The sequence below is a fragment of the Erythrolamprus reginae genome, chromosome 2 (genome assembly GCF_031021105.1).
Source record: "Erythrolamprus reginae isolate rEryReg1 chromosome 2, rEryReg1.hap1, whole genome shotgun sequence".
In the NCBI taxonomy this organism is placed as follows: Eukaryota; Metazoa; Chordata; class Lepidosauria; order Squamata; family Dipsadidae; genus Erythrolamprus; species Erythrolamprus reginae.
The window spans coordinates 196392123-196411826 of NC_091951.1; the positions used below are offsets into that span (position 1 = coordinate 196392123).

The following is a 19704-nucleotide window of genomic DNA, read 5'->3' on the forward strand; positions in this document are numbered from 1 at the left end:
TTTTGGGGGTGGGGTCAATTGTAAACCAAGGACTACCTTAACTTCCTTTTCACCTCTTTTCAACACAACATGCCTGTGAGGTGGGTTGGGCTGAAATTGAGTGACTGATGCAAAGTCACCCAACTAGATTAGACTCTTAAAACAAGAGTAAAACTCATTCCTGATTCCTAGCCTGATGCCTTAACTTCTAGACCAGAGGTCTCCAACCTTGGCAACTTTAAGACTTGTGGACTTCAATTCCCAGAATTCTCCAGCCAGCAACTGACTGGAGAATTCTGGGAGTTGAAGTCCACAAGTCTTAAAGTTGCCAAGGTTGGAGATCCCTGGTCTAGACCAAACTGGATTTTCTACTCCCAGGTAAGCTGTAATCGAGTTGGTGATCTGAATTCAGTAAATGTAAAGACCAGGAAAGGGAGAAATGCCTTCCTCTGTATTTCAGTTATGAAATTTGCTTTAATGCTCAAGAGCTCACTATGGTTTGATTATGAGCTGCCAAGTCAGTGTTTTCTCTCATCCATGTGGATGAAAGATCCTGCCTCTTCAAGTTTTCCAGCAATGAACCTCCATCATGGCTGTAATTGAGTTCATCCACCTTGCTGGTTGCCCCATTCCTCCAGCATGATGGATTTCTCCAGAAACACAGATCTTTGAATCATAGAAACATAGGAGATTGACGGCAGAAAAAGACCTCATGGTCCATCCAGTCTGCCCTTATATTTTTTCCTGTATTTTATCTTAGGATGGATATACAGTATGCTTATCCCAGGCATGTTTAAATTCAGTTACTATGGATTTACCAACCACATCTGCTGGAAGTTTGTTCCAAGCATCTACTACTCTTTCAGTAAAATAATATTTTCTCACGTTGCTTCTGATCTTCCCCACAACTAACCTCAGATTGTGCCCCCTTGTTCATTTTCCTATTAAAAACACTTCCCTCCTGAAACTTATTTAACCCTTTAACCTATTTAAATGTTTCGATGGTGTCTCCACTTTCCCTTCTGTCCTCCAGGCAATACAGTTTGAGTTCATGAAGTCTTTCCTGATAGGTTTTATGCTTAACCTTCCACCATTTTTGTGTCCAAATAATGTGTCCAAAATGATAGTTTGAGCTAGACCAGAGCATGTCCATCTTGAGTGAGAACTCTGGATTGAATTGTTTTCATGGCAATCCATGGCATTCTTGAGGAAGCTTCTCTCTGACACTAAAATTGAAAAGTATCAATAGCCTTTCTACCCAGCTTGTCCAATTTACATTATCACATGGAAACTCACTGCATGCATGCCTCTGATTTTCTAACTGTAGATGCCCCAGGGCAACTGAATATTTTTTCCAAGGCCTTCATGGCTACCTATCAAATGCTATCCTGAGCAGTGGTGGGTTGCTGCTGGCGCATACCAGTGGTAACCACCTGGTCCATGCCCCCAGATGGGTTCTCTGGTCACCATGGTTGGCAAAGAACCTTCTGTGCATGCACAGAGGGTTATTTGTGCGACGTGATGGGCACACACATGAGTGAAGCAAGACGGTAGGGAAGGTAAGTGGAACCCACCCCTGACCCTGCTTACTGGTTGCATTGCTGTTGACCATCAAGTCTAAAAGGCAGGCACTAACCATTACTCAAGTCAGTACTAAGCCTGATGACTACTCTGTTACTAGTTTAGTTGTCTTTTAATGTAACCCTAGTCCAGTGCTTCTCAATTATTTTCTGTTACGGGCCACCAGGAAGAAGTAAATATTTTGCACCCTCCCGACTCTCCGCCACCATTAAATAGCCTCGTGGCCCACCCCGCCCAGCCTGCCACTCCCAAATTGTGCCCCACCATGAGACACACATCCTACCTGACACTTGTATTGGTACTTCAATTGTGTTCCTTGGCGTTGTGTCCAGGGCAGCCTGCTCTAAAAGAAAATGTCTTGCAAGTTCGAGAAGTTTGATTGAACTCAGAAGATGTTTTCTTTTAGAATGGGTTGCCCTGTACTGGTTCAAGTATCAGGTAGGATGCGTGTCCTACTCTTGCTGCAAAAAAAAGCATGTTCCCCAGGATCAAAGGCCCCCCTGACATCATTCTGTGCCCCCCCAGGAGGGGTGCACCCCATTATTTGAGAAATATTGCCCTAGTCCAGGGGTAGGCAAAGTTGGCTCTTCTATGACTTGTGGACTTCAGCTCCCAGAATTCCTGAGCTAGTGTGACTGGCTCAGGAATTCTGGGAGTTGAAGTCCACAAGTCATAGAAGAGCCAACTTTGCCTACCCCTGAACTAATCCAAACATGTTGCAGTCAGTAATCAAAACATGAGCAGTGATGGGAATCATAAGCTTATGATCAATTCAGGACAAAAATTACTTTATCCATTTAAGTTATATGCCTCCCCCATCTCATCAGAGCAACTTTGGATGGTTAATACCATATGAAATATAAAACAGAACAATATAAAACAAAACTGTAATGGTAATAGGACAAAACACATATCAACGATAAGTCTCACAGGCTTCAACTCGACCAACTTCCAGATCTTCCTGCACAGATCAACATTTAGAACTTTCAATGTTTTTTTTTTTTAAAGTAATGGTACCTTGAAGTATGTTTATTTTTCCATTCATCCTACGCATATAATTAATTCAAATCTATTTTGGTCTAACAGGCTAGGGGGAAAGTAAAATGGAAAAACAAAATGTTGACGGGATGACTGCTATAGAACTGATTAGATTAGAATTCTTTATTGGCTAAATGTGATTGGACACTCAAGGAATTTGTCATTGGTGCATATGCTCTCAGTGTACATAAAAGAAAAGGTATATTTGTCAAGAATCATGAGGTACAACACAACATGGAATCTCTATTTCGCCATAGTATTAAACTTCATATAAAATGTACTAAGTTTCAAGCATTCAGATTTGCACTTTATGATAGGCTGGGATGAAGCCATGTCCTGAGCTGGGAATATAAATGTGGTGTTAATAAAATTATAGGTAATATTTGGTGGCATTTTTTACAGTAGGTGACTCAAACCTATGTGGGTGTTTCGGTCTAATAAATGTGAAGGAGACGTTATTTCAGAAATTAAGACCCAGGCTTTTAATAGCATAAACCATCTTTGTAAAATGTTTGAACATCTGTAGCTGTGATGGCGAACCTATGGCACATGTGCCACAGGTGGCATATGGAGCCATAGCTGAGGGCACACAAGGCTTTGCCTTATGTCAGCTCCATGTGCACATGGGCCAGCTCATTTTCAGTCTTCTGAAGGGTGGGGAGAGGCCATTTTCACCCTCCTCAGGCTTCAGGAAAGTCTCTGGAACCTGTGGATGGTGAAAAACAGACCCAACGGGCCAACTGGAAGGTTTGTTTGCCTTCACTAGACTTCATTCGGCCATTTTTTTTTTGCCAACCTCAGGCTCTGGAGGTTTTCCTGAAGCTTGGGGAGGGCGAAAAAAATGGCCCAATGGGAAGTCTGGAGGCTTCAGTGAGGCCTGTGTGCATGTGAGGGGTGGCAACACAGGGGGTTTGTGTATGCATGCGTGAGGGGAGGGCATTGCATTATGGGTGTGGGCACATCCACATGTGCTATCATGTGCATGCGCACACGTTTGCCACCAGAGCAAAAAAAGGGTTCACCATCACTGATGTATAGCACTACTGTAGTATTCAGATCATTACATTGCTACATTTGCTTTCTTCTCTCAGAACCTGCCAAACCAAACCAAAACCCCCCTATTTCCTCCCAAGATAAAATAAGGTTAACACCATCTTTACCAAGCAGTGTACGTTTGTTTACCACTTGTGATCCCGCTATATAGAGCGCTGGTGAGACCACATTTGGAATACTGTGTTCAGTCCTGGAGACCTCACCTGCAAAAAGATATTGACAAAATTGAACGGGTCCAACGACAGGCTACAAAAACGATGGAAGGTCTTAAGCATAAAACGTATCAGGAAAGACTTAATAAACTCAATCTGTATAGTCTGGAGGACGGAAGGGAAAGGGGGGACATGATCTAAACATTTAAATATGTTAAAGGGTTAAATAAGGTTCAGGAGGGAAGTGTTTTTAATAGGAAACTGAACACAAGAACAAGGGGGCACAATCTGAGGTCAGTTGGGGAAAAGATCAGAAGCAACGTGAGAAAATATTGTTTTACTGAAAGTGTAGTAGATGCTTGGAAGAAACTTCCAGCAGACATGGTTGGTAAATCCACAGTAACTGAATTTAAACATGCCTGGGATAAACATATATCCGTGCTAAGATAAAATACAGGAAATACTGTAGTATAAGGGCAGATTGATGGACCATGAGGTTTTTTTTCTGCCATCAATCTTCTATTTTTCTATGTTTCTATATGCTTAAGCATAGTTCACACTGAACCTCAATAATAGGACAGCCCTGAATATAGATTTCTGCATTTAGATGCTCTGAATTAAGCTAATTCTTATTAATAATATGGCAACAAGAATGGCTTTAAAAAAGATTTATGTGTTTTATGTCTGTATAGTTCTCCATTCAGTTTCGGAAAATGGATTGGCTTTAAGCAATCTCGAGTGAATTTTAATCCAAAGTTTAATCTTGGCTCTTCAGTCCAAAACTGAATTATTATTACCCCTCCCCAAAGGTTGAGATTGCTGATGACCACATTTAGGAAGACTGTCATGCTGCAACATTTAAACTAAAGAGAACACAGAACTCAATAATGAACACACAGTACTATGATTAATTAATTAATTAATAATTAGATTTCTATGCCACCCTTCTTGAGGCGACTCAGGAAGTTTGGCATCACCAGCCCATTCTAAAGCACATTCATTGCAATAAAAAATTCAAAATTAAAACTGTTCTAGTTTTCTCCCTAGATATCTCATGTTAGAAAATTCATTTTATGTTGGCAGCATTTCCATTTCAGACAGGAAATAATAAGTGATAAAGTGACTCTGAATCAGCTGATCATTTAGTCCACCATGATCTCTAGATTTTCAACCAAGGGTTGGCAGAAACTGCGTATTTTTGTCTGTCCAGGTTACACTGAAGGGTTGCTGCTACTGTAAAAACAACATGCACCAAAAAAGGGGGCAAAAAGGGGGTGGGGGATAAATCTAGCTAATAATATTCGAAAGTAGCCTAGCTATAGTTAAAATAGTTTCTGTGAAAATAGTTTCTGTGAATCCAATACCTTATGAAACTAGACTTACAAACCTAGGTTTAGAAAGCTTAGAATTTCATCACCTTAAACACCATCTAAGCATAGCCCATAAAATCATGTTACAACGTCCTTCCTATCAATGACTACTACAGCTTTAACCACAACAAACACAAGAGCACACAACAGATACAAACTTAAAAGTAAACCGCTCCAAACTGGACTGCAGGAAATATGACTATAATAACCGAGTAGTTAATGCATGGAACTTACTACCTGACTCTGTAGTATCATCACCTAACCCACACAAAACTGTAAAATAATTTTTGAATTGAATATACACAAACAAACTTCAGTCACTACCTATTCTCTTTATTTACTATACATGGTTACAGAAACAACAGCCAACAAGTTTGGGTTTCTTTTGATTTTTGGCCGAACGTGTAGTCCCCTCTCCCTCGTTACAAAGTAATAGAATCTGCTAGGAACAGCAACGGACTCCGATAACATTTTGTATCAATTTTCACCCAGCTAAGCTTGTAGCAGTTTGGGAGCTGATCGGTCTTTTTATGCAAAAATATATTCTCATTCCCACCAAAAAAGGTGGGTTTTTTCCCTTCTCAACCTTTGGGCTATAAGGAATTTCCTTATACCTAAAACCAGTAACAAAAGAAAGGCGCCAACATTTTAGTTTCAAACCGTGGTTCGTCATTGGTGCTTTCGAATTATTGTCCTTTCTCATTGGACAAACCCGAGAGACACAGAAACCTATGGCGGAATAGGGTCAACGGCGTAAAGTAACCGCCCTCCAGGGGAAGTTTTCCTTCTGGTCGGGTTCTAGAGAATATAAATTCGTTGCCGTCCCTGGTTGCAGCACAGTTTTTCTGGTTTTCTAAGCTTAGCGGTTGAAGAAAGCTGAAGGATGTCCGGACGAGGCAAAGGCGGAAAGGGGCTTGGAAAAGGGGGCGCTAAGCGTCACCGCAAAGTCTTGCGAGACAACATCCAAGGTATTACCAAGCCTGCCATCCGTCGTTTGGCTCGTCGTGGTGGAGTGAAGCGAATCTCTGGCTTGATCTACGAGGAGACCCGCGGGGTGCTGAAGGTCTTTCTAGAAAACGTAATCCGCGATGCTGTGACTTACACCGAGCACGCCAAGAGAAAGACGGTGACAGCCATGGATGTGGTCTATGCCTTGAAACGCCAAGGCCGGACCCTGTACGGATTCGGCGGTTAAATACCAGCTTTCTCAAAAATAAAAGGCCCTTTTAAGGGCCACCCACTTTTTCATGAAAAAGCTGAGTTCCAATGAGAATTTCTATGGTTCGTAACTACCTAAAATTTTATTTTTTAAAAAATACGAAACGAATGCATTTTGCTTCGTAACTGGCTAGGTTGTGGTGGCTGAAATAAAACCGCTCAAGTAAAGCAGGGAGCTAAAGGGGGGGGGTACACCTTTAAAGAAACGGCTTAAATGGTTTTAATTTTTTATCCCTTTTTATCGCGTTAAACTTATGGCTTTTGCCGGTAAAATCGGATGCAAATGTTGCCCAGATCAATATTAAGCAGGTTTGTTAGAGGGAATGAGATTCTGATCCCTGTTAAAAATAGGGTTGCTATGAGGCTTAACCGCATAATAGGGTATTTTCTATCAAACAATGGATAGTTCTCCCCCGCCGGCAATCACGAGGGCGTAGTTCCCAGCCGTTTTTGTAATCAAATCCTTTGTTTGCTCGATTGTGATGCAATATCGGAGGTAGCCAATAAGAACCCAATGACTGCTGGCGAGTAATTTGGTCGCTTAGATACGGAGTGTGGTGGCTTCTGTTACTTCCCAAGTAACGAAGGCAGCGGAATCTGCCTTTGCTAAAATGCTTGCTTTAGGAGCAGAGCAAAGAAAGCGATGACTTAGGTTCCAGATTCAAATTTACCAAATATTTCGAGGCAAATAGGAATTGTTTTCGAAGCTCCCCGTTTGATGCGGCTCCCATTTTCAAATCTTATATTTGTTCACTTCCCCTATGCCTTTCAATTTTTTTGCCCGTTCTTTTTTCAACTTGTGGAGAGTTAGGTTGCTGTCTAGACATAAGATAAAATAATAACAGTTGGAAGTGACCTCGGAGATCTAGTCAAATCCACTTCTTAGGCAGGAGACATAGATGAACAGACTCCAGGGACTCTACAGAATTTATTTCCAAAATGCTGTTGCATTGGGAGAAACCGGTGCTTAACTTAGAGGTGTGGCTGGATTGCTACCCCCTCATCCTTGATTTCACTCCGAATTTCAGCTTCAACTACCATAGCAGAGCCTGCCTTGATCAGGGGTCCCCAACCTTGGTAACTTTAAGACTTGTGGAGTTCAACTCCCAGAATTCCTAATTCTGGGAGTTGAAATGCACAAGTCTTAAAGTTGTCAAGGTTAGAGATCCCTGGCCTAGATTACTGAGGCAGTACAGCAACAAAAAGGGAAAGGAGGAAGAACATGAAGGATTTAAAACTGGTTCTGGGGTTACCCAATGGAGGTGACAAGAAGAAAGGAGGAAGAAAAGCACCTCACCTCACCCAGGTAAGCAATGAAAGAGTGCAAAGAACATATAGTGCTGTAGCTGCTAAAGGCATCTTTTTTGTTCCTTGGACTCTGGAGTACAGTACAGTATTCAAATGTAGGAGTTGCCACCTAGTGGCCACCCAGGTGAAGAAGGTTTTAATATTTTTTCTGTATAAAATTAAGTTTGCTCTGCTTTTTTCTATGTAGTATGTCTGTAAGTCTTGAGTGTTCGCAGTGACTGCTCATTTGGAAACAATCCAAAGAAAAACCCAAAACTAGCCCTGTAACGGTAATGTAATTAGCCCCATCTTAGAAGGCACCTTACCAGCAGAGAGATATTTGTATAGTGCACTCAAAAAGACTAAAATGCTACTTAGTTAATATTTTGATTAGGGCCAATCAACATGACACAAAACTGAATGTGCTTTCAAGAACTCCAGGCCCCTTCTCCAAGTGAGGCACAGCATAAAGCAAGGGCAGTTTCTATTTGAAGACTCCTAGAGCAGGGGTCACCAACCGTTCAGACCTCAGGGACCACTAAATTCATAATGTTAAATCCCACAGACCACTAATATGAATTTAGTGCCTTTCATCTCTCTCTCTGTCTGTTTCTTTCTCTCTCTCTCTCTCATCTCTTTCTCTCTGTCCCTTTCTCTCTCTCTTTCTGTCTCTTTTTTCATCTCTCTCTTTCTGTCTCTGTCTCCCACACATCTCACATCAACAACAACAAAAAACCCTACACCCAAATGATTTAATGTACCTCCTGCATCATTTTTATTACCTCCATGATATTAACCATTCAATTGTTAAGGTGTCCAAGACTTTTAAATTCTTTGCTGACATACTCCTTATAGCAGACATAACAGATCACATGATACATATGAATAAAACCCACTTATATCAATCAGTAGGCCTCATATAGGGTTTTAAGAAAGAAATATATAGAGACTGAAGAAAGAGAAAGGAAAAGAGAAAAAGAAAAAGGGAGAGAGAGAGAGAGAGAGAGAAAGAAAGAAAAAGGAAGAGGACAAAAGTATCACAAATCCTGCCACTAGATGTGGCTTCAAAAGACACTTTGAAACAGCACAGCAATTAAGGGCTGGTGGATATCTCAGAGGTCATCTAGTTCTAGTCTAACCTGTGCTTACATTGTCTGGATTATTTTGGTGCCTCTTACAGAGAGGAAAATTGCCAGAAAAGAGGAGGAGTATACTAGGACAAGGCTGTGTTGCAGAGGAAAGCAGACCTTGACCTATGACAACCGAGCCCAAAATTTTGGTTGCTAAGCAAGAGCTTTGTTAAGTGAGTTTCACCACATTTTACTCAATCCATGACATTTCCTGGCTCTAACAGTCATGTGCAAGCTAGGGAAGAACATCTGAAAGCATGTGTAATGTTCTAATGTGTGGCAGAAAGTGGACTCTGGGTGTGCTTTTCCAAATGCAGTCTAAGTGAGTTTAAACATGTAGTTTTAGAATAGCTGTGTGTGTGTACATACACATACAGTATATATAGTAGATAATGTATCTTTTTAATGTGCCTATGTGTAATATGTATGTACACATATGGCATATACACATAAGATTAAATTGTATATTTTGGATGTTTAGTAGTAGTAAATAGACAGGGAAATTGTATCCTGTTGAGGCCTTTCAGGTGAGAAGCCAGGCACCCTAACCCTACCCCTTGATGTGATGTCAAGTTGATCATGCCTACCCAATCACATGACCACCCATTCACATGATCACCCAGCAATCCCCACTCAAGCCCCACTCAGTCACATGACAGCAAAGCCACTCCCACTCAGTCACATGACTGCCAAACTACTCTCCTCCAGTCTCATGAGCATGAAGCCATGCACACCATCACATGGCCATCAAGCCACACCCACACCCACAAAATAAGGCAGGCCCACAGACTGGCAGTAATAAAATTTGGAATCCAAATTTGTGTGTGTGTGATAAAGAAAAAAAGGGAGACTAGTATAAGATCTATTTCAAGCTATTTAGTTCTCATCAGCTAGCCATACTGTTCTAGGATTAGAATTTTGGCTCCTTGCCTTGTTAGGCAGTATGCTCTCTCCCATATTTGGGAATACCAGGTGACTTGACAGAAAAACATTATATGTACAGTGTTACCTCTACTTAATAATTTAATTCGTTCCTTGACCTGGTTCTTAAGTAGAAACGTTCTTAAGCAGAAGCAATTTTTCCCATAGGAATCAATGTAAAAGCAAATAATGTGTGCAAACCATTAGGAAAGAAATAAAAGCTTGGAATTTGGGCGGGAGGAGGAGGAGGAAGAAGAGGAGGAGGACAGCTGCTGCCGAAGGAAGAAGGTGAGGTCAGGGGAATTAAAAAAATCCAAAACTTTAAGGCTTAAAAAAAAAAAGAGGCGGCAAGGAGGAGCATGCGCCTCCAATACAAGTGGCGCGAGGCTGCCTCCCATACACTGCCTCCCATATACTTTCTGCTGCTGCTGCCTCTTCCTTCCCATGCTGAAAGGCTCCCCTCTCCCCTCGCTCGCTCACTTTTAAGCCGGCACCTTTTCTTCGCTATGGTGACTCCTCGGCTTCCCAGAGCGAAGGGAGTTTTTCTTTTCTCTGGGTGCTAGCAGAGGTTTATCTTCTGTCCAAGCACCCAGAGAAAGGAAAATGCTTCATTCACTCTGGACTGCCAAAGCCTCCTTAAGCGCCACCAAAAGGCTCCTCTGGCAGCCCAGATGGCTGGGATTAAAGGGGGAATGGCAAGAAACTGGCTGGGCCTTCGTGCCACTCTCAAATTTCCTGGGAAATTTTTCTGAGTTCGGGTTCTTAAGTAGAAAATGGTTCTTAAGTAGAGGCAAAAAAAAAATCTATGAAAGTTCTTAAGTAGAGGCGTTCTTAAATAGAGGTACCACTGTATATGGATAACTGATTAGAGCATAATAAGCTCGAAAATACTAGTCTCTGTTTTCATTATCAGCAAAATTATGTTACACACACACACTACAAATGTCTACTTTGTTTCTGTATAAAAGCTCAATGATGGACAATTGATGATATTAAAATTGATAGCCTCACTTGTAGAATGGCCTCAGCTCTGGTCGTAGTAGCTATGTTTTTAAAAAAATCACAGAGGTCTTTAAAAAAAAACAGCATGATTTTCTTTATATCCATAAAAATCACCAGAGAGGATAAAAATCAAGTGAACAGGCAATAGAGTGAAGAACTTTGCACATGATCAGCACAATTTCTTTCACCTAGATTGTAGTCCAGATATGGGCAAAGGCAGTTCCCTTGCAAACTATTCCTAAGTTGTTTTTTTAAAAAATTGGGCTAAATAATGTCATGTTAACCAGTGATTTTGTCAACTAGCCATTTTCTCTGTTGGAAAAGTTGCATTGGGGGATTTAACCTGGGGAAAAAATATTGCCCATCCCAGCGACCATTTTAGTCATTAAAAATAGGTCTGCAAAAACTGGTAAAGGGACCACACGGAGGAAATTGTGAATGCTGGTCCATCCAGGATTTCCAGTCAAGGCGTTATGTAGCTTTTACTTTCCTATTTGTGTTAATAAGTTGCATTTAATAGAGGAGACAAGATTTACCATTGCAAGAATATAACTTGATGAATTGTGAGCTTCGGCTCTGGCCAGTGGTTTGTCCCCAAGAGTAGGATATTTGGACTTCTGATTTTGCTGTGGAATAAACCAATTGTGCAATGCTACCAGTACGCTGCAACTGGAGAACCAGTGGCGGTATTAACGTGAGCTTCCAGCCACTCCCCTGGACATCATCATTTCCTTGTTTTTTACACTCTGCGCATGCGCAAAGCCTACTGTGCATGCTCAGAGGGTGAAAAAGCATGCTTGATGGGAGCATGTGTTTGAGCAGAGCGAGCATGCTTCCAAACCGGTAGGGAAGGTAGGTACATTACTGGTGGAATATACCTGCTGGTTCTGAAGAACTTGCTTGATCTGCCCCCTCCCATCACTCTGCCCCCTCCCATCACTCTGACACCACATTGCACAATCACCTGGGCTCGCTATCCTTAAACCAAGAATGAGTTTGTCCCTAGTAAAATCTCTTATATACATAGAGGAATCTGGTTAGTTGTTGTTGTAGTTTAGCAAGGCTTTTGAGGAGTGAGCGTAAGCCCCCATCAAAGCCACTCTCCGCTTGGTCTCAGGTAGGTGTGATCTGGCGCCGAAAACACCGACATGTAAGGCATTTGAGGAAGCTTGTGCTGATGTAGAAAAGTCTGGTGAAGCGAAAAAGTAGGTTGTAATAGGTACCGACGGACAGATCTCCCGAGGTGTCGGCGTACTTCAAGGCCACCAACGGTGTGTACAGAAGGTTTGTCTGGGTTCGGAATGGTGGGCGTTCTTTTGCAATGACATTGACCACAGTCTGTGGAAAGGCAAGATGGAAAGAGATTGATGGGGTTGAGATATTTTAAATAGTATTCATTTAAATCATTTCTCCTCTGCTTTATTATTTATCATTTATCGAACCATCCCCCAGTGGAGCAGATTCCCTTTCATGGACATCCTTTTTTCTGCTTCCTCTTTGCTGTTAGAATCACGGTTCCTGAAATGTGAGATTGACTTAAAAGTTTTGTATGTTAAAACTGCCCATGTCTCTCCAACACTCTGCGGACTGCATTGGTTGCCGATTGGTGTCCGGACGCATTTCAAAGTGTTGGTAATGACCTACAAAGCCTTACATGGTATCGGGCCAGATTACCCGCAGGACCGCCTTCTGCCATATGAATCCCAGTGACCGGTTAGGTCCCACAGAGTTGGCCTTCTCCAGGTCCTATTAGCCAGACAATGTTGCTTGGCGGGGCCAAGGAGAAGAGCCTTCTCTGTGGGGGCCCCAGCCCTCTGGAATCAGCTCCCCCTAGAGATTCGCACTGCTCCCACCCTCCTCGCCTTCCGCAAGAGTCTTAAGACTCACATGTCCTCAGGCTTGGGGCAATTGGATCTATGACTGTGATTTGAATTTGTTTGATTGATTTTTAATATATTGGGGGGTTTTTTTAGCTTATGTAATTTTTAATTAATTAGATTTGTCTCTCTATTCACTGTTTTATATTTATTTTATTCTGTGAGCCACCCCGAGTCTTCAGAGAGGGGCAGCATAATAATAATAATAATAATAATAATAATAATAATAATAATAATAATAATAATGTTAATGTTCTCTTCTGGAACCAGAAAGCTAAAGCTCAAAGGCATGGAGCATATTGTGATATATCCAGGATAGTCCCTTGAATTTCTAATTAAAAAGGTCTTAGGATATTAGGACTAGGAAAGATATCCTTTGGCTGAGCCCTTGCAGAGCCTGAGCCAATCAAAACAGACATTAAAGTGGGGTAGAACGTAAGAATCTGGGGAGGTCATTCAGAAAGATCAGGTAAAAAGGTTGATTAGAGGCAGCTTGCTCACCTACCGCAGCCATTCATGGAATACTAGATGCATAACAGGGTAGGCAGGTGAGAATGGGAAGGGAGAAACTGCTGCCAATATCAAATCGCTGGAAGAGGATGGACTTTGCTTTGTATGATGGCAACAGAACTTGATAAACAAGACCTATCTCCAAACTTTGCAACTTTAAAACTTGTGGACTTCAGTTACCAGAATTCCTCAGCCTGCCTGAGGGATTTTGGGAGTTGAAGTCCACATCTACATGTTGCCATGTTTGGAGACCCTTGATCTAGAACAACTTTTCTTCTGCAGGCCCCTCACATCACTTGTGTGACTGCTCCTTACCTTAGCCACAGACTCTGGGGACTGGCCCATGGTGGTGAATATTTCATGTGAGGCTGGAAGGTAGATATCCTTGAAGCAGTGCACAGTGGTAGCATCAACACCTGGAAACTGAGACTTGGCCACTTCCTCCATTAGCTTCATCTCAAATTCAGTGTTTATAGGGCCGGGCTCTATCATAGAGATGCTTTATAGGAAAAATGTTCACAACAGAATACCTTATGCAACCAGACTTGAAATTGTGGGCTGAAACAATTTAGAACTAAGTCAACTTTGGTCTGACCTAAGTGTAGCACATAAAATTATCTGCTACAATATCCAGCTTGAACTGCAACAATACAGGAGCACACAATAGATACAAACTTAACATAAACCGCTACAAACTTGATTGCAGAAAATACAACTTCAGCAATAGAGTGGTTTCTTCCCCAAACCCCCAAAACTTTAACCTTAGACTGTCTACCATGACCTCACCCCATTCCTAGGAGGTCTGTGAGGGGCATGCATAAGCGCCTGAGGGTCCCTGTCCTAATGTCCCCATGTATTCATTACCATCTTATATATTCATAGCCATGTTTATATGTATTATGTATTTAAAATAATGTTTATACTTTTTCTGTAATTTTATATATGCTTTGCAAAAAATAATAATATTTAATTCAACTTCTATGCCGTCCAATCATGAATAAATCAATAAACAAAAAAATCTCCAAAAAGCAGTTAGCATTTGGACCCAGAGACCATCACATCAAAATTGGCCAATACATTATTCTCACAGATGGATCAACCTTTTCCCCTGTTCTCTACCCACCACCCTCACCCCTAGAAACCTCTCCCACAAAAGGTCTGTTTTCTTCGGGGACTTCCAAAGCTCTTAACTTGTATAAAAATTACACATCTAAAACATCTATCCCATTCTTCCTCCTGAGTTATCATTCTAGGTGACCTCTTCAGCCAGGCTCTTCATTGCTCAATTGCCTTATTATTTCAGTCCCTGCCTGCTTGATTTTGAAGTTGACTCTTCAGATGTGCTTGCTTTCTGTCCTCATAATTGGCTATTTCAGTCTATTGGTTTGTTCTTGGCTTTCAATGTTGGCTTCTTAGGATGGAAACCAGCCTGTGGTGTAACCTAGGCCAGATATCATGTTAAAGCCTGAAAGGAGAGACCAAATTTCTTAGTGGTTCTGGCTCGCTGGAGGAATCAAATGGGCTTAATTTAACAGTCCGTGCAACAGGCTACGGCTCATTCATACTGAGCCAGAATTCTGAATAATTCCAGGTTGTTGGGCTCTCTGATATCTAGCATAATAGGATTATTGTGGTTATAGTAATACACATTTGCATGATTGTACAACCATCCCGCAACTCACTGATTTCCAGATGTGCTGGACAAGATCTATGATTCCCCAACTAGAGCAAACATTGATTACTGGCCCGGTGTGTAAGATTTAACTCTCCCTTGCTCCCTTAGCTGGTTTGTGCCATAAATACTTTATATACACCTCCTTGGGAGGGTTGTTTTTCTTTTTTTTCCACCCTTCAAACATTGATAATGTTTTGAAATTCAGATTTAGAACATGGCAGTATAATAATAGTAATTAAGACTAATGTTTTCTCAGCTTTCTCATTTTTCTTGCTGGCTGCAACAGGCTTAACCCCGAATGACTCCCTTAGATTCATAACAATACTCATGCCAACGTTTGTTCTTTACTACATCGTCTCCAATTCTTTGGCTTTGGATGTGAAAAAGAAATAGGGTGACTCTGAATTTAATTAAAGCACAGATTTTCATTTTTAAATTATTAACAAATGTTGGCTTGCAACAGCAGTGCAAAATTTGTATTTCATACTAAAAACATCCAACACGGTCTTGTTTCAAGGCACATTGTGTATACTACCAAGATTTACAATGCAGATGTTAAATCCACCAGATTTGGGGGAACGATAATTCATGAGTTTTATGATCCATGGAGCAATCTGCATAACTAATGTTTACTTTCGAGATGGTATGCAGGTTGTATACATCTTATCTTGTGAGAGGTTCGGATTTTGTTAGCATTAGCATGTCAGTTTTTCCCTATCTTTGCTCTCTTCAGACTACTAATTCCAGAATTCCTAGTTAAGGTGGCTAAAGCAAGGAGTCCTGGGAGCAGGAACTATGGAATGCAGCCTATTCTATTCTATTCTATTCTATTCTATTCTATTCTACTCTACTCTACTCTACACTACTCTACTCTACTCTATTCTAAATGCTTGGTGTAACAGAATTCACTGCCGATCTTTGGGAAGAAACGAGTGAGCTATTGAAGGGCTCTTGCAGGAAACCTTACACAAGCAAGGTCAGAGAGCACCAAAAACCCTCTCATTTCAACCCTGAGTAAAAAATACTGGGTCTATGACAATTCTCACCATGGCCAACTTGCCACAGATCAGCTCCCTGCAGGACAGGAGTAACACTAATATCACAGAAATGGTGGAATGGAATCATTAAAAGAAAGGATGGAAAAAAGGAGGGACAGAATGAAATGTGAGTGACAATTAAAATATTTTAATATTTATTTTAAATAATTAAATAGAATTGTTAAATTGTCCCGTGGTGAGTTGGCCATGGCAAGTTGCCCAGCAGCAAGTTAGCCATGGTGAATTGGCTGCAGTGAGTTGGCCGTGGGAAGTTGTCTCATTTCAACAAATATTCCCCTTTATTGAAACCTACCACAAGATGTAAAGTCAAAAGAGTCTTAGATTTGTTTCATAGTAAGATGGGGAAGAAGGAAACATTGCCGCCTCTATGTTGATTGAGGCAGGCAGGATTCCCTTGGGTACCATTTGTTCAGAGTCAAGGGAAAGGGAGGGTCTTGCCTTCTCTTTCTGCTCAAGATCCCCATGTACAATTGGTGGGCCACTGTGTGACACAGAATGCTGGACTCGATCGGCTGTGGCCCGATTCAGCATGGCTCTTGTTCTTATGTTCTTAAGAAACCTGAATAGACTTTTAAAATTTTATCTTACTAAATTGGAAGCCAGCTGAGGATGGTGGTTAAAGGATGGAAACCAAGGGACAAATTCAGTTCCTGCCTTAGGCATGAAGCTAGTTCGCTGATTGTGGGCCAATCTCTCTCTCTCAGCCCTAGGAAGGAGACAAGGGCAAACTACAGCTATTCCTCAAATTAGTGGCCAAAGTTTCAACAGGCATTGAAAAAAAGGGAGTTATGACTGTATTTCAAACTTACAACTGTTGCAGCATCCCCATGATCAAAATTCAGCCGCTTGGCAACTGATTCATATTTATGACAGTTGCAGTGTCCCTGGGTCATGTGATCACCTTTTGCAACCTAGGGTTTCCTGTCTAAGCAGAGGGTTAGACTAGAAGACCTCCAAGGTCCCTTCCAGCTCTGTTATTCTATTCTATTCCATTCCATTCCATTCCATCCCATCCCATCCCATCCCATCCCATCCCACTCTACTCTACTCTACTCTTGTTCATTTAACAAAGATCCCACTTAGCAACAAAAATTTTGAGCATAAGTCAAGGACTACCCGCAGTTCTGAGAATGTTGCCAAGAAAACTGTAGACACCTGTGGCCAGAATAGGACCAAAACAAAACAAAGCACACCTGACTAAAATGAAGAACTTCCCTGGAATTCTTGCCATCCCTGTTTCTTGACCCCTGCGGACCTTGAAGGGTTGGTATCTGGATGCTGATATGTCTGCTATATGGAGGCTGTATTGCAGTGATGGCAAACCTATGGAATGCATGCCACAGGGGGCATCCAGAGCTATGCTGGCTGGAGAATTCTGGGAGTTGAAGTCCACAAGTCTTAAAGTTGCCAAATTTGGGGACCCCTGCCTTAGGGCTTTGTTAGGGCCTCACATTGTGTATCCCTGGTATAAGCTCAAAGCTAGGGGAGTTCTAAAATATCCCAATTGTTTTTAGACAAACAGGGTTTTTCACAGCTGTGAAACTCCTCCCTTGGTTATCATATTTTGCTGAATGGGCAAAGGCTTTTATTTTAAAAAAATGTTTACAGTGCCTTGGTTGTGAGGTTAGTAATCATGTTTGTGCTGTTTAGAAGCTGTTAATTGGTGCTAGCATGTTTCCCTGCTGCTATTTTATAGATTGCACTCAAGGCTGTATAATTTTCAATTACATTATTGGTTAAATCGTCTATTAGCTCCCCGAGCTGTTTTTAAGAAATATGAGACGTATTTAAGGAAGATCAGATATGGATTGTCAGTGTCAGAATTGGGACATCAGTAAACCAATTAAAAAGTGTCATTTATTATTGCTAATACTGTATTACTAGTCAGAAACATTGAATGCTTTAGTATCTGATGGCCTGAAATAAGTAAATCATCTCCTTCGCTAATATTGGAGAGCATAAAAATAGAGGTGTGGGTCAAATTGCTTGTACAAATAGTGGCTAGTATATGTACAGTACACTTATGTTTATGTACAGCAACAAGAAATCCATATCATCCCTTGATGATTCTCCCTGCGCAAAAACACTATTTTTTTTTTAAAAAAAAGACTTTCAGAAGCACATCTCTTCTTGAAAGATTTCCATTCTATCATGAGAGATATCAAAACTCTTTATTGATTTGTCATTTCCCCCTTCTTTTGTGTTTTTGTGCAATTTCTGTTGAACCTGAACATGTTGCTGAGCATGAATATAAGAACTTGGATGCTGCACAGGAGGCTAAATAACATGCAGGTGCCCTCGTAATATTTGCTTTCTGGTAATGTAAAGTGCATGGAGATGGGTTCTGATAAAGACTAAAATTAAATTACCTCTCCTCTCAATCTGCTGTCTGCATGTTGTACCATTTAAAGTAGAAAATAAAACCAGGGAGGACTCCTTCCTTAGAGTCAGAGCCCAAAGCCCCCTCCCTTCTCAATTCTGTTTATATATGGGGAACCTGACTTCAGAAGATGCTTAGTAGCTTCCATCTCTGCATTTGAGAGCAAGAGGTGACTCCAGGGCAGGGTTGTCAAACTCAAGGCCTGGCTGCCAGATCCTGGAAATAGTGAAGGGCTGGCTCACGGTGCCTCTGCCAACAAAAATGGAAACTGGGAGGGCCACCTGCAGCCCTCCAAAGCTCCATTTTCACTGGCAGAGGGTTGCAGGAGACCGTTGCAGTCAAAGACAGATCTTAGGAACCTGTTTTCTCAGGCAAAGTGCTTGGGTCAGCAGAGGTGCCCCAACATGAGCGGTGTTGAGCTGGCCATGGGTGAAATTGAGTTTGACATCCCTGCCCTAGGGTGACAGAGGTTAAGAGCCCCCCCAAGCTCTGCCTGCCCTTCAGGATCTTGCTGACACCTCCCTTCCCCTCTCCCCAGCTCCTATTTTTGACCACCAAACACACACTCTACCCCTCTGCGAAGGGACTGAGCTGGTTCCGTTGCACTCACAAGATATTGAATTTGAGGAGCTGCACAGCAAGGCTTTCACAGAAACCCTCGATGGCAAACTTGGAAGCAGCATAGACATCATTGAAAGGGACACCTGGCAAGGAAGCAGAAGGAGTGTTAAGTTTTCATGGTTTGTTCAATCTATTCTTATATTTTTTTCAAAGGCCCTTTCATCACTTTAAAAAAATGGACTGAACAGGAAAAGAATGTTATGGGCTTTCTCAGAAAATGATGTTGAGTAGCTGGTTACTAAGCATATTTTTACCAGTAGGAGGTAGGACCCCTCTAATTTGCAGATTCCTTCAATTTGCCATTTTATTTGAAGAGCAAATGGACACGTATTTAGACAAAGGACTAATTTTCAGCCATTATTATTATTATTATCATCATCATCATCATCATCATCATCATCATCATCATCATTATCATTATTATTATTATATTTTTTTCAGAATGTGCCTCTGAAATCAATAAAGAATCCAGGGACATCCTAGGACTGTGATGGTGAACCTATGGCACACTTGTGGCACACGGAGCCATATCTGCCAGCACATGAGCTGTTGTCCTAGCTCAGCTCCAGCTGCTTTTCAGCTTGTGTGGAGGCTCTGGGAGGATGTTTTCGGCCTCTGCAGAGCCTCCAGGAGAATGGTGAAGGCCATTTTTGCACTCCCCAGGCTCCAGGGCAGCCTCTGGAGCCTCAGAAGGGCAAAAAGCGGGCCTGCCAGGCCCACCAGAAGTCGGAAAATGGGGGAGTGGGGAATATACACATATGCGTGTAGGGATGGGGCACATGGGGGCCATTGAATTATGGGTGTGAGCAAGCACATGCGTGCGATAGCACATGCACGCTTGCTTTCAGCACT

General features: G+C 41.7%; 2 protein-coding genes across 4 annotated transcripts in view; one reads left to right on the forward strand and one right to left on the reverse strand.

The window, feature by feature from the left end:
- The first annotated feature begins 6024 nt into the window (after positions 1-6024).
- Positions 6025-9571, forward strand: LOC139161635 (histone H4). Its single transcript, XM_070741032.1, has one exon. It carries the CDS (start codon positions 6057-6059, stop codon positions 6366-6368), a length of 312 nt encoding a protein of 103 aa, XP_070597133.1. The 5' UTR covers positions 6025-6056; the 3' UTR covers positions 6369-9571.
- The window catches only part of RDH8 (retinol dehydrogenase 8), a 38656-nt gene continuing 27381 nt past the window's right edge, over positions 8430-19704 (reverse strand). For all 3 annotated transcript variants that reach the window (XM_070741031.1, XM_070741029.1, XM_070741030.1), the window contains 3 exons: positions 18842-18935; positions 13434-13617; positions 8430-12069 (listed from right to left, as the gene is read on the reverse strand). In XM_070741031.1, the coding sequence (XP_070597132.1) occupies positions 11845-12069; positions 13434-13617; positions 18842-18935 (503 nt within the window). In that variant the 3' untranslated portion in view covers positions 8430-11844. The remainder of the gene's footprint in view (positions 12070-13433; positions 13618-18841; positions 18936-19704) is intronic.